The sequence below is a fragment of the Cnephaeus nilssonii genome (genome assembly GCF_951640355.1).
Source record: "Cnephaeus nilssonii genome assembly, chromosome: 16".
Taxonomy (NCBI): domain Eukaryota; kingdom Metazoa; phylum Chordata; class Mammalia; order Chiroptera; family Vespertilionidae; genus Cnephaeus; species Cnephaeus nilssonii.
Window position 1 is genome coordinate 4,652,026 of NC_137087.1, and position 11,468 is coordinate 4,663,493.

General features: G+C 62.8%; 1 protein-coding gene across 2 annotated transcripts; it reads left to right on the forward strand.

Annotated features, from left to right (window-relative positions):
- The first annotated feature begins 279 nt into the window (after positions 1 to 279).
- GPRIN2 (G protein regulated inducer of neurite outgrowth 2) lies at positions 280 to 7,527 on the forward strand. 2 transcript variants are annotated; one of them, XM_079794050.1, is made up of 2 exons: positions 280 to 368; positions 5,329 to 7,527. In XM_079794050.1, exon 2 carries the CDS (start codon positions 5,335 to 5,337, stop codon positions 6,700 to 6,702), a length of 1,368 nt encoding a protein of 455 aa, XP_079650176.1. In that variant the 5' UTR covers positions 280 to 368; positions 5,329 to 5,334; the 3' UTR covers positions 6,703 to 7,527. The 2 variants fall into 2 exon arrangements, with proteins under 2 accessions (XP_079650176.1, XP_079650177.1); XM_079794051.1 differs by lacking the exon at positions 280 to 368 and adding an exon at positions 646 to 685.
- The last annotated feature ends 3,941 nt before the right edge of the window (positions 7,528 to 11,468 follow it).

Here is an 11,468-nt window from a genome sequence, read left to right on the forward strand (position 1 = left end):
GAGGAGGGGTCCCGAGAGGGCGGGCCCCAGAGTTTGGGGTCGGAGGGCAGGTCGGAAGCCCGCGCCTGGCAAAGGGCGGAGCCAAGGTGACGAAGGACCCGGGGAGGGGCCGTGACGCCGGCCGCCGGAGGGACCGGGACCCCCGCGGGCGCCCAGGAGGGAGGTGGGGCCGAGGGCGGGACGTGAGGCGCGGACTCCCGGGCAGCCCAGGTGCGCGGCCCCGCCCCGCGCCCCTCCCCGCGGAGCCCCGCGCCCTGGCTCCGGACCGGCCGCGGCGCGTGCGGGGTGGGCGCCGCCCGCTCATCTCGGCCCCGCGCCGAGCACCTGTGGCCGCAGGAGAAGCGCCCCGCCGGCCTCGGGCGCCGAGGGTGAGGGCGGCGGCGAGCGGCCCGGGGCGGGGGGCGGGGGGCGGTGCCCCTCCCGCGGGACCCACCCCTCCCGCTCCCCGCGCTCCCAGCCCACCCCTCGGCTGTCTTCCTGCCCGCCCTCCCTGTACTCCGCCCGGACCCGTCTCCGGCCTCACCCCCGCTCTCTCCCTCCGCCTGCTCCGTCCTCCTCCCTTCCCTCTCCCGCCCCGCCGCTCCCCGCACAGGCCCCCGCCCCCTCGGCCCCAGCTTCCTGCAGTCAGGCCTCGCTGCTGGCGGGGTCGGCAGCCTAGCTCTGGGCATGTGTGGAGGGCCTGTCCGTGAGTCAGGGCGGCCTGTGCGGGAGGGCGGAGCGGGCGCCCGGCCCCGGGGGTGCGGTGCGGTGCGGGGTGTTGGGCCTGCGGGTGGTGTGCAGAATGCGGCTGTAGACGCGGCTTCCCGCGGCCGGCACAGCAAGAGGGCCTGTGCGCCCACCCCTGACGTGTCTCTGGGTGGGGCCTGGGCCCCTGGGGTGCATGGGTGCCCGCGAGCATGCTGGTGGGGGCCCGCCAGCCGCCTGGTTTGGGGCGGCTGGGCCTGAAGCGCACCTCCTCCCACCTTCTCGGGGGCCTCGGGAAGTGCGGGCTGGTGGGTCCTCGGGGCCTCTAACCCAGGGCTGCCCTAGAACCCGTTCCGGCCCAGCTCTTTTCCTTCCCTCGTTCTGAAGGCTGCTCTGTGGTGGACGGGCTCTGTCCCCTCCAGACACGCCCTCTCGGGGTGTTCCTGCTGCAGTGCCCGCCTGGGCCCTGAGCCTTCCCGGCAGGCGGTGCCGCTGGGCGGATCAGACCACCTGCTGCGGGCGGCCACACCCATTCCGCAAGGAGGGATTTCCGAGGTTGTTGCCCTAGCGGGTCCCTGGGGGCTGAGGTCCGCGCTGAACAGTTTTCCCTCCTGACCACGTACGTTTGCCTTTCCCGTTTCTGCCGGAAGCAGAAGCCCTCACTTCCCTTAAGGGGGCTTATGTGGATGTGCCAAGTGTGGTCTGAGGTGGGGCCTGCCTCGGTGTTCTCCTGGGCACGCACCGAGAGGCCCGGCTCCGGTGCTGCGGCCACAGAGCGGGAGTTGGAATCTGACCAGGAACCCGGCGGTCTCCTGGGTCCGGCCAGCCCGGCGTTTCTGCAGACCTGACTCAGAGTGACCTTGGGTGAGGCCGTGCGGGGCCTGGCGCTCCTCCGAGCAGGACCGCAGCCACGGGAAGTCCGGCATTGGCCACAGGCATTGGCCCCTTACAACTTGGATTGGCATCAGCTGGGGCGGGAGAGAGACCATTAAAGTGTCAGCACAGAATAGCAGGGGTCTTGGCTACCTCTATGTTCCTGCCCTTTATCTTGTTCAACATCGTCCCAGGGACCTTCAGGGTGAAACCAGAGCCTTCTCCAAGGTTTTTGAGGCAGATGGGCATGCCTTCTGGGCGTTTAGAATGCTGACTCCGAACCTGTGTGCCTGTCTACACGAGTGCCCGCCTGTGCGTGCATATCCTCCCAAGTTAGGTTCGAAGTAGCCTGGGAAACCGTGGCGATGCAGGCGCTGGGGACACTGGTGCTGGCCAGGCCCTAGGGTGGCACGAAGTTGGGAGCGATTGGGAAGTGAGACTAGGTGCCTTAGCGGCTGCCGGAGAGGCCCCCGCCAGGGCCAGTCCCTGTGGGAGCCACTCCTGTTGGAAGGGGGAGACGTTCTTCAGTCATTCCAGACAGTCCATATGCCATCACATTTAGTCTCCACAACACCCTGCGGGGTGGGGTGTACTTCTGTACTCCTGCTTTTCAGATTGGGGAAACTGAGGCTCAAAGAGCTTAGGTGTCCACCTGAAAGAAGAGCCAGCGGGGAAGCAGACAGCTTGCTGTCTGCTCGCCCATGGCTGCGCTGCACACGCGTCCGCTCCCATCACTCCCTGCGAGGCCCCCTTTCTTTGAGAGCGAGGGTGTGGGAGACCGCCTTTCCTTGGAGGTGGCCTGGGTTATCGGCCTCAGAGCCCTTCCTTCTGCTAGGTCTGGGGAGGCAGGTTGTGGGAGGAATTCGCAGTTGGGGTTCAGCTCTGGGTTCTTTGACATTTCTGAGCTGTCCCAGGTCTCAGTTTGTCACCTGCCACTTGTGGAGTGGATGAGGAAAGGAATCAGCAGATGCATAACACCCCCCACTCCTCTGGGTCTTTGTCATCACTGTTCTCTGGGTCACTGCTAGCCCTGGTCACTGGGTAGCCACCTGGTGAGGCAGGCACAGGGGGCCCTTGCAATGATGGCTTCTCACTTGTGCCTGGTTGGGTATGATGGCACCCCAGCCTCATCCCTCCCGTTCCATCGGGGGCCAAGGCCTGGCTTGGTTCTTTAAGGCCTTGCTCCCTAGGAGGGTCCAGGGGAGTGGACTCAGCCAGAGGCTGGGGAGGCTGTCCAGATGCGGTCTTCTCGGTGTTCTTGGACCTGCAGCTGGGTGGCTGTCCGCCTACCAGGGCTGGCAGGGACCACAGCCTTCCTAGCCAGCAGTGCACTTCCTGCCCTCCCTCTTGGGTGAGTCACTGAGCCCTCTAAGCTTTGGTCCTGCCTGTAGGGTGGAAGGATGATGTAGCTCATGAAGTTGCTCTGACAACTAACTGAGACTGCTGGGAAGGATGTGGCGCATCCTGGCACATGGTGGGTGATTTGGTCCTGGGAGCTGTCGTCGTCGTCGTCGTCATCATCACCATCATCGTCATCATCATCATCATCGTCATCATCATCATCGTCATCGTCATCGTCATCGTCATCATCATCATCATCATCATCATGGCCAGCATCACTGTGATTGTTACTGCTGTTGCCCGGTTCTGTTTCTATGTCCGTCATCACATCCCTGAGGGCAGGGCCTGGGTCATGGCCGCTCTTGGCCGCTCATCCTTTTCATGATCCTTCCAGGGACCACGCTGGTGTTGGCCCCAAGGAGCAGCCAGGGTGGGCCACTCCTGCCCAGGCTAGGGCTGGGTCTGGGCCTGCTCTGCCCAGTGTAGTCACTGATCACCTGTGGCCGTGCCTTCTGTGTTGGACAGTGCAGCGTGGAGTCTTCCGTCGCAGGAAGCTGTGCTGAGCGGACTCCACAGCCCAGCTGGAGCTCTCGGCACCGCAGCCTCGAAACATCCTCACTGGGGGCCGAACAGCCACCGGCCACCTGCTGGGCATGGACGGCAAAAAGTCTGTAATTATACAGCAGCTGAGTTCCTGAGGGCCGCCCCGCATTCCCGGCCAGGTGGCCTTGCTCACCTGGCTAGGGTGGTTAGTTTTTATTTTATTTTAATACATTTCTTTATTGATTTCAGAGAGGAAGGAAGAGGTAGAGAGATAGAAGCATCAATGATGAGAGAGAATCATGGATTGGCTGTCTCCTGTACGTCCCCCACTGGGGATCGAGCCCGCAACCCGGGGCATGTGCCCTTGGCCAGAATCGAACCTGGGACCCTTCAGTCCGCAGGCCGACGCTCTATCCACTGAGCCAAACTGGCGAGGGCTTTTTTTTTTGGGGGGGGGGGGGGCGTGGTTAGTTTTTTGGCAGTTCTTATCAGCCCAGTGGTGGGAGGGCAGGACTGGGGTTGCCCAAACTGTCCCTGTTGCAGGCTGTTCTTGTCCTGTTTCTCCAGCTCATCTTGCCAGGCAGGGAGTCCTGGAGTGATATTCCTAATTCACAGCTTTGCAAAGGCTAGGCTGGCCCAGATGCCTGACCTCACTGCTGGGGCCCTGCCTAGCCCATGCCTGCTGCCCCCACCCCATTCCTTACCCACGGCACCCTTTCCCTCTCCCCGCTGGCGTGCCTGGGCCTCGGGGAAGCCCTTTCTGACCCATCACCCAAGTTCGCTCTCTTGCTTGGCAAGGCCCTCCCTCAGACCTTGTTTCTGGTGCTCAGCACTTTCCTCCGTGGCTTACTCTTGTGCTCACTGCTCTCGGCCAGGCACACTGCACACATTCTCTGAGCGTCAGCTGCCTCAGGCTGGTCGGAAGCCCACGCTTGGCCAGACTCTGCCGTCCAGGCCAGACTGGTGCCAGCCCAGCTCAGGGGAGCTTCCCCAGGAGGATGCTGAGGTGCAGGGCCAGTGCAGATGGGTCAGTGGGCGGTCTCGAGGGGTCTGTGCAGCTGGAGGAAGGACCAGGAACGGCAGGGAGGGAGGGGGCAGGAAGGGTGCAGGCCCACTTTGCAAGAAGGAGTGTACACTTGATGGAGGGCGTGTCTGATTGGTGGTTTGGGACCCATTCCCAGGGCATAGCTGGATCTGAATGAGTCAGAGCCTGCAATGCAATAAGCGCTCAGGGGCTGGCTGAGGAGTGAACAAAGCTGAGAGAGGGCTGCGTGTGAGGGCTGGCGTGGGGCCTCTCCTTGCCCCGGAGCCAGAGTGGGGATCAGGAAACACTGCCCTTTCACAGCTGAAGACTGAGTTCCAGGGACGTGACTGCTCAGCCCGGCTGGGCCGGAGAGAACGGGGTCGGCCACTTTCACTGTGTCCGCGTTCTGCTTATCCATCCCACACACCTCTGGGCCCCACTGTGTCCCAAGGAGTCCCCAGTTCAGGGCCCGATGGGTACCGACAGGCCTGGGAGGAACAGGTTGGTGTTTGTCAGTCGAGCTTTACTGGTTATGAAAATACTGCAGTGCTGATGTGCTGGCTGACTAAGCTGTTGTCTCAAAGCCCCACCCAAAGGCCCTGCACGCGGCCTCTTCCCCGGCTCCCTCCATGCGTGACCCAGCAGAAGCGCCCGTCCTGGCCTGGTGTGTTTCTGCCCGTTTGCTAGTTGTAGTGCGGTTCCTGGACAATGTGTGATGCCCTGGACTTCCAGGGCCTGGTGTCCTGTGCTTATTTCTCTGATGCATGAGGCGGGTGAGACTAGTGGCAGGGCCTGGCCCCTGTGAGCCCACAGCGGAGTCTCCAGGAGCCCTGCCACTCACAGCTCCTTCCCTCTCTCCGCAGGCAGCCATGAGCGCCAGCCGCCCCGAACCCGGGGCCGGGGCACGGAGCCCCCAGCCAAGATCCCTGTCCCGGAGCTCGTCCAGCCTGCTGGGTGACGGCCGGGGACAGCGGCCAGAGCTCCGGAAGAGTGCCAGCAGCACGGTCTGGCTGGCCCAGCGGGGCACCAGCACCGGTCCCCAGGTCCAGGAGGAAGAGGGCCACCCAGCTGAGAGCACGGAGCGGGCGCAGGGCCCCGGCCCGGGACCACAGCCTGGTGTCATGGGCCACTGGCGGAGCAGCACGGTGGGCAACGTGTCTACTGTGGATGGTGGTGACCTGTGTCGCCTGCGGGTCCCCAGCGCCGCTGCTGTGCAGAGGAGCCACTCGGACCTGGTTCGCCCTCAGACCCGGGGCCACAGTGGGGCTCGGAGGGCCAGTCTCAGCTGCTCAGCCCTTGGCAGCTCGCCGGGCCCCAGGGCGCGGCTGCAGCCTGGCGGTACTTCCGGCCAGGGAGGTCAGGCCCCCGCAGGCCCGGAAAGGGACCTGGCTCCAGAGGACGGGGCGTTGAGCTCAGCCTGGACCCTGGGAGAGAGTCAGGTGTGGGTGTCGCCAGTAGACCTGGGAGGCACACCCACCCACAGCAGCAGCCCCAAGGCCAAGCCCAAAGCCACTGAGCCGTCAGCCGCCACCTCCTGCCGTGCTCTGCCCCCAGCAGCTCTACCGTGTGACATGAGGGAGGAGGGCGCCCGAGGCTCCTGCCATGCTCTGCCTGCCCCGGGGGTCCTGGCCTTTCCCAAACTAGTAGCATCAGTGAGTGAGTCTGGGCTGCAGGCTCAGCGTGGGGTGAAGTTCCAGTGTGGGTTACCCGGGGGGCATCCTGGGCCCTCCCACTGCTGTGCCCATCCCTGGGGTCCCACTGGCTCAGCGGTGGAGCCTGGCGTGAGGACCAAAGATGTGTGGACCATGACCTCAGCCAGTGACTTGGCCCCAGGGCTGGCGTCCCCTCCGTCAGCCCAGGATGCGGGCGTGCAGGCGGCCCCCGTGGCAGTGTGCAAGGCTGTGGCCACCAGCCCGCCCCTGGAAGTCCCGGTGGCCCTGCACCCATTCCCGGAGGTAACTCTGGGGTCTGGGCTGGAGGAGGCGCCGTCCCCTGTGCGGGATGTGCGGTGGGATGCTGAAGGCATGACGTGGGAGGTGTACGGGGCTGCAGTGGACCCTGAGGTGCTTGGTGTGGCCATTCAGAAGCACCTGGAGATGCAGTTTGAGCAGCTGCAGCTGGCACCTGCCAGCGAGGACAGCCTGTCAGCAGAGAGCCGGAGGGGGCCGCTGCGGGCCGTCATGCAGTCGCTGAGGCGCCCCAGCTGCTGCGGCTGCCCCAGCGCAGCCCCAGAGTGAGGAGCTGTGGCCCCAAGGGCTGCCCCGCCCCCTGGACTCAGCCCCCCGCCAGGGCCAGTGGGGGCCCCATGCCCTTTGGGCCCACTGGCAGCTGTGAACACGTCGGTGCTGTCAGCTGCCAGCAGACGCAGGACTTCAGCCTGGGGACTTGCTGCTTGCAGCTGGGCTGGCTTTTAAGGGCTTGATTCCCACGGGCCTCATCTGCACTTTGGGCCTGAACTTGGGGCAGTTTCAGCGCCGTGTACAAGGGAGGTCCTGATTTTCCTGTAAAAATCATCTCCTTCTGTCCAGTCTCTTCAGGACTCTGCTGTGATTTCCCCTAGAGTCGCGATGGCTTTACCCGAAAGCAGAGCTGAGACGAGGAATCCTTGACATGAAACGGGGCCCAGGTGACGGGTCAGCTGGTCTTTAGAGACGGGACCTGACGCTGCCAAAGGCCGCCTGCGTGCCACACCGTTCGGCACCTGGCCTTGCCGAGTCTTCACACACGGACCAAAGCGCAGACGTGTGGCCGGGCTGTGGCTGATGTCCCCGGTCGGACGTCAGAGTGGAGGCTGAGGTTCAAAGCAGGGCTGGCTGAGGCCTGGGTCTTCCTGCAGCTCGCCAGCCAGCCAGCCAGCGAGGCGGTTGCGAACGAGGCCATGGTCTGTGCCAGGTCTGGGTTCCTTGGGAAACGAGACAGGCTGCACGTGCCCTCGCTGCGCTCACGCGTGGAAGGGGCTCACCCAGTACCAGGGAGCTGAGCTGTAAGAAAGGCCGCAGGTGTGTCTGAGCGTGGCTCCGTCTGTCACTGTGCCTGGGGTGGCCTCAGGAATGGGAAACAGGTGGCCCCTGTCCCCAAATATGTCACAGTCCTGAACTTGCACCATTGTTACCTCATTCCTTTGGTTTAAGGATTTATTTTCAGCTGGTGCAGTTATTCAACGAAGGGAGGGCAGGGATGGTGGGTAGAGGAGCCTGCGGTGGGGTCTCCCACTGGTGGGAAATGGCAGGGGCTGTGAGGCTGTGGGCCTGTTTGCCCCGGTCCTGTGCACCTGACCTGACATGGGCCAGGGCTCATGGGGGCCAGGGGATCATGGGAGTGCGGGAGCCCAGGACACCAGGGCTTGACACAGCGTGACTTGACTGCCCAAGGATCTCCCCAGGCCCACGGAGGATGGAACGGGCTTGTGTGCTCGTCCTGGGGCTTAGAGTTGAAAATCCAAGCTCCCGAGACAGAACCTGCCAGCCCACCTCTGAGGAGCCAGGTTAGTGTCTGCCGAGGGGCACGGGCACGGGAGGGCGGAGTCAGGGCCCACGTGCAGCCCTGCCCGTGATGTGGCCCTTTCCTGGGCCGCCGTCGGCACCTGGGAACCCAGGCCCTGACAGCAGGCTTCCCCCGGCCCCCAGGGACTCACTGCAGTGGAAATGATTCCGGCAACAACGGGATCATTTTAGATGCAGGAGTGACATGCCACCAGCCCAGGAGCGAGGTGAGAAAGGCATGCTTCTGGTCAGAATGCCTTCCAAGACCGCTCTTTGGGCTTTACCCAGAACCATGCCATTCTCACTTCTACTAGTAGCTGGGCTGGTAAAATGCCACCCCTGCTTAAAAATGACAGCCAATCAGAATCACTTCTGCCAGTGAGGCGGGGCAGCGGGTTGGCCTCACCCCCCTTTTAAAATGGGGTCAAGCAGGTTTCCCTGTAGTCCTGAGGCGCTGGGCTCTGTCCACCGCAGCTGGGACTGTCCCCTGTGTGTGGTGTGGGAGGGCACTTCACGTCCTGGAGTGACACATGGGTTCCGGCTGTCTTCACGCCCAGCCCTGCCCAGGGGCTCCCGGAGCCCAGTCACGGCGGGGGGGGGGGGGGGGGGGGGGAGGGAGGGGGGGCGGGCGCAGACTGGAGAGAGCAGATGGCTGTGGGGACCTGAGGGGGATGGTGAGGAAGGGGATTGGGGAGGGCACCTTCCCACAGGCCACAGCTGAGCAGGGTCTTCAGGACACAGCTGGGCTGGACATGTGGGCAGAGGGGAGTACCCGGCAGAGAGCAGCCTAGGCGGGGCTGGGAGGTGCCTGTGGTCACGCTGCTTGGCTGCTGTGTGCCAATCTGCGCCACCTCCAGGCTGCACCTGGCAGGCCAGGATGGCGGGCTGGGCCTGGCCCCGCATGGGAAAGGATAGTGAAGCCGCCCACCCACCTCACCTTGACTGAGATGCATCTTTGCAGGTGGCGCCCGGGAACGCCGCCCTGGCGAGCTCGCTGCCCTGAGACAACAGGATGGGCCCTTGGCCTCACTAGCCAGGCCGCACAGCCTCCGCCCGCTGGATGGACCGCAGCTGGACCTGAACTTGCCCTGGAGACCGACCACAGACCACCCTGCCTCCCACCTTGCCCCTCGCGGGGCAGCCTGACTGCAGTGTTCAGGCTCTCGGGACTGGCCACCAGCTTAGTTTACAGGTCTGCTCTCAGACCCCACGTTTCTGACCAGACTTTCTGGTTTCCCTTCAGGCTCTGCTCTGGGAGGTGGTGGATCTCATTATTTGTGCATTTATTTTGAATTTGAAATAAAGTATTGGAGGTTGGAGCTTTGCCAGGGAAGGGTTGTTGAAGGTTAGCCTTTTTTTTTTTTTCCTGGTAGATTCTGTCCTTTGGAGCATTCATCCAGATTACTAGAGCTCCCAGCCCAGACAAGAACCCCCCTGGTATGTCCCTGTCCCTCCTGCCTGGCAGCCGTGCAGGCCCCCAGCAACTGAAACCCGGTTCCCTGGCCAGGACACAGGGCGGCATCGCTTGTCCAAGCCCCAGGCTGCTGTCCCCCTTGCAGGGAGTCACTAGTCCACCTCGGGGGACGCTATGCGGGGGAGGGGGGAGCTATTCCGGCCAGAATGGCCCGGTCCCACAGTGACATCACTTTCCGTGTCATTGAGTCTACCCCTTGGAAGTGCTGGCTTCTTACTCCCTGTGCCATCAGACATGCCTTCCCCATGCAGGTCCTGACACTTAGGGCGCGGGGGTGGGGCACCCTATAGCTCAGTGGGGTAAAACCTGGGTTTGAATCCTGGATCTCACCTATAGCCATGAGCTCTTGGGCAAGTTACTAACTTCGCTGATCCTCAACTTCCTCATCTGTAAATGGGTATGATAATGGTGTCTCCTCCTTAGGCTGGCTGTGAAGATTAAATGGACTAACCCCCCGAAAAGTGTGCTGGTGGCATTGGGGTCCACTTCTATAGCCACAGGTGGGGGCTTGCTCTTGCCCACATCCCGTCTCCATGGCCATTCCTCACTCGGAGCCTCTTCCAGGCCCTCTGCCCTCTGCTCTGCATCTTGCTTGGGACGTGCGTGCTCCGGCCATTGCTCTCTGAAACTAGTTCCCAGAGCCGTGCTGGGACCATATCACTCACCACTGGGTTTATTAAGGAAGGTGGGGGAGCGGGGAGCACAAGGTAGGGAAGGGACAGGAGCCAAGCCAAGGGTGTGATTTCAGGTAGATCCCCGGCCTCGCCCAGGCCCCACTTCAGGGTAAGGCCTTGGCGGGGAGGAGACAGCCCCGGGCACTTCTGGCTCCGGCACGCAGACTCCACGCTCCAGGAGCCCCGGGAGGTCTCTGCCTGGGGAGGGCGCACAGAAGCCATGGGCGCCCGAGGGGTCTGGGGCACCCGGCCAACTGCTGCGCTCATGCCCTGAGCAGCCCCTCACCCAGGAGGCTCCCGAGCACGAGGCCCACCGTCCCCCGGCCCCTCCGCGAGGCTCTCTGAAGCAGCTCACTGTGCTCACGCTGGGGCCCGAGGTTACACGCGCGGAGCTTCGTCCGTGCCCGGGTTAAATCCCTCCTTCCTCGTTTTGGCCTGGCCCAGTTTGTTCACCTGAAGCCAAGACGAGTCCTTTATCGTCTGCAGCCCACTTGTTAGGCAGCGCAGGGCCCGGCGGGCCTGAGGCTGTTACTGTGCTGTCCTGAGGTCCGCACTGGTCCCCGTGTCCCTGTGAATCCACACAGTCTCATGGGCAGATTGGTTGAAATCCACATTCTCAGCATCAGTAGCTCTTTTCACCCACCTCCCAGCCCGGAGACCCTCACCTCCAAGCAAGCAAGGCGGGCACAGGGCCTGCCGGGGTCCCGGTCCCTGCATGGCGGTTCTGGTGATCATGGCTTCCTTTCCGGAGCTCTTAGTGCTTCTGCTTCACCAGCTGTTCAGGAGGTTTGAGACCAATAGCAAGCGAAGATTTCCAGACTCTACCTTCTTACCCTTTTGAAGACTGGGGGCCATCCCACCCCCAGCCCCGGCACCCTCCTCTTGGGTACCCTGTGGTCACTCGTGTCCCTGGAGGTGACAGTGAAGGTGAGGAGCATGCCGCTGGCCACAGCTGTCCCAGCGCCCCCGGGGCAGCTCACGCCTGGGTGCGGACCTTTTCGAAGCTGCTGGAGGGCCTGGGAGGCCTTCCCCTCAGAGGAACCTGGGGCCAGTTCTGTTGCTGTGGCTGCAAAGCGGTAATAAACCAGGCAAACATCTCAGAAAAGCCCAAGTTTATTTAAGAAAACCGAACCAAACCAAAGTGTTATTAGCTTATGGCAGTGGTCGGCAAACCGTGACTTGCGAGCCACATGTGGCTCTTTGGCCCCTTGAGTGTGGCTCTTCCACAAAATACCACGTACCCTAATTAAGTTAATAACAATGTACCTACCTATATAGTTTAAGTTTAAAAAATTGGGCTCTCAAAAGAAATTTCAATCGTACTGTTGATATTTGGCTCTGTTGACTAATGAGTTTGCCGACCACTGGCTTAT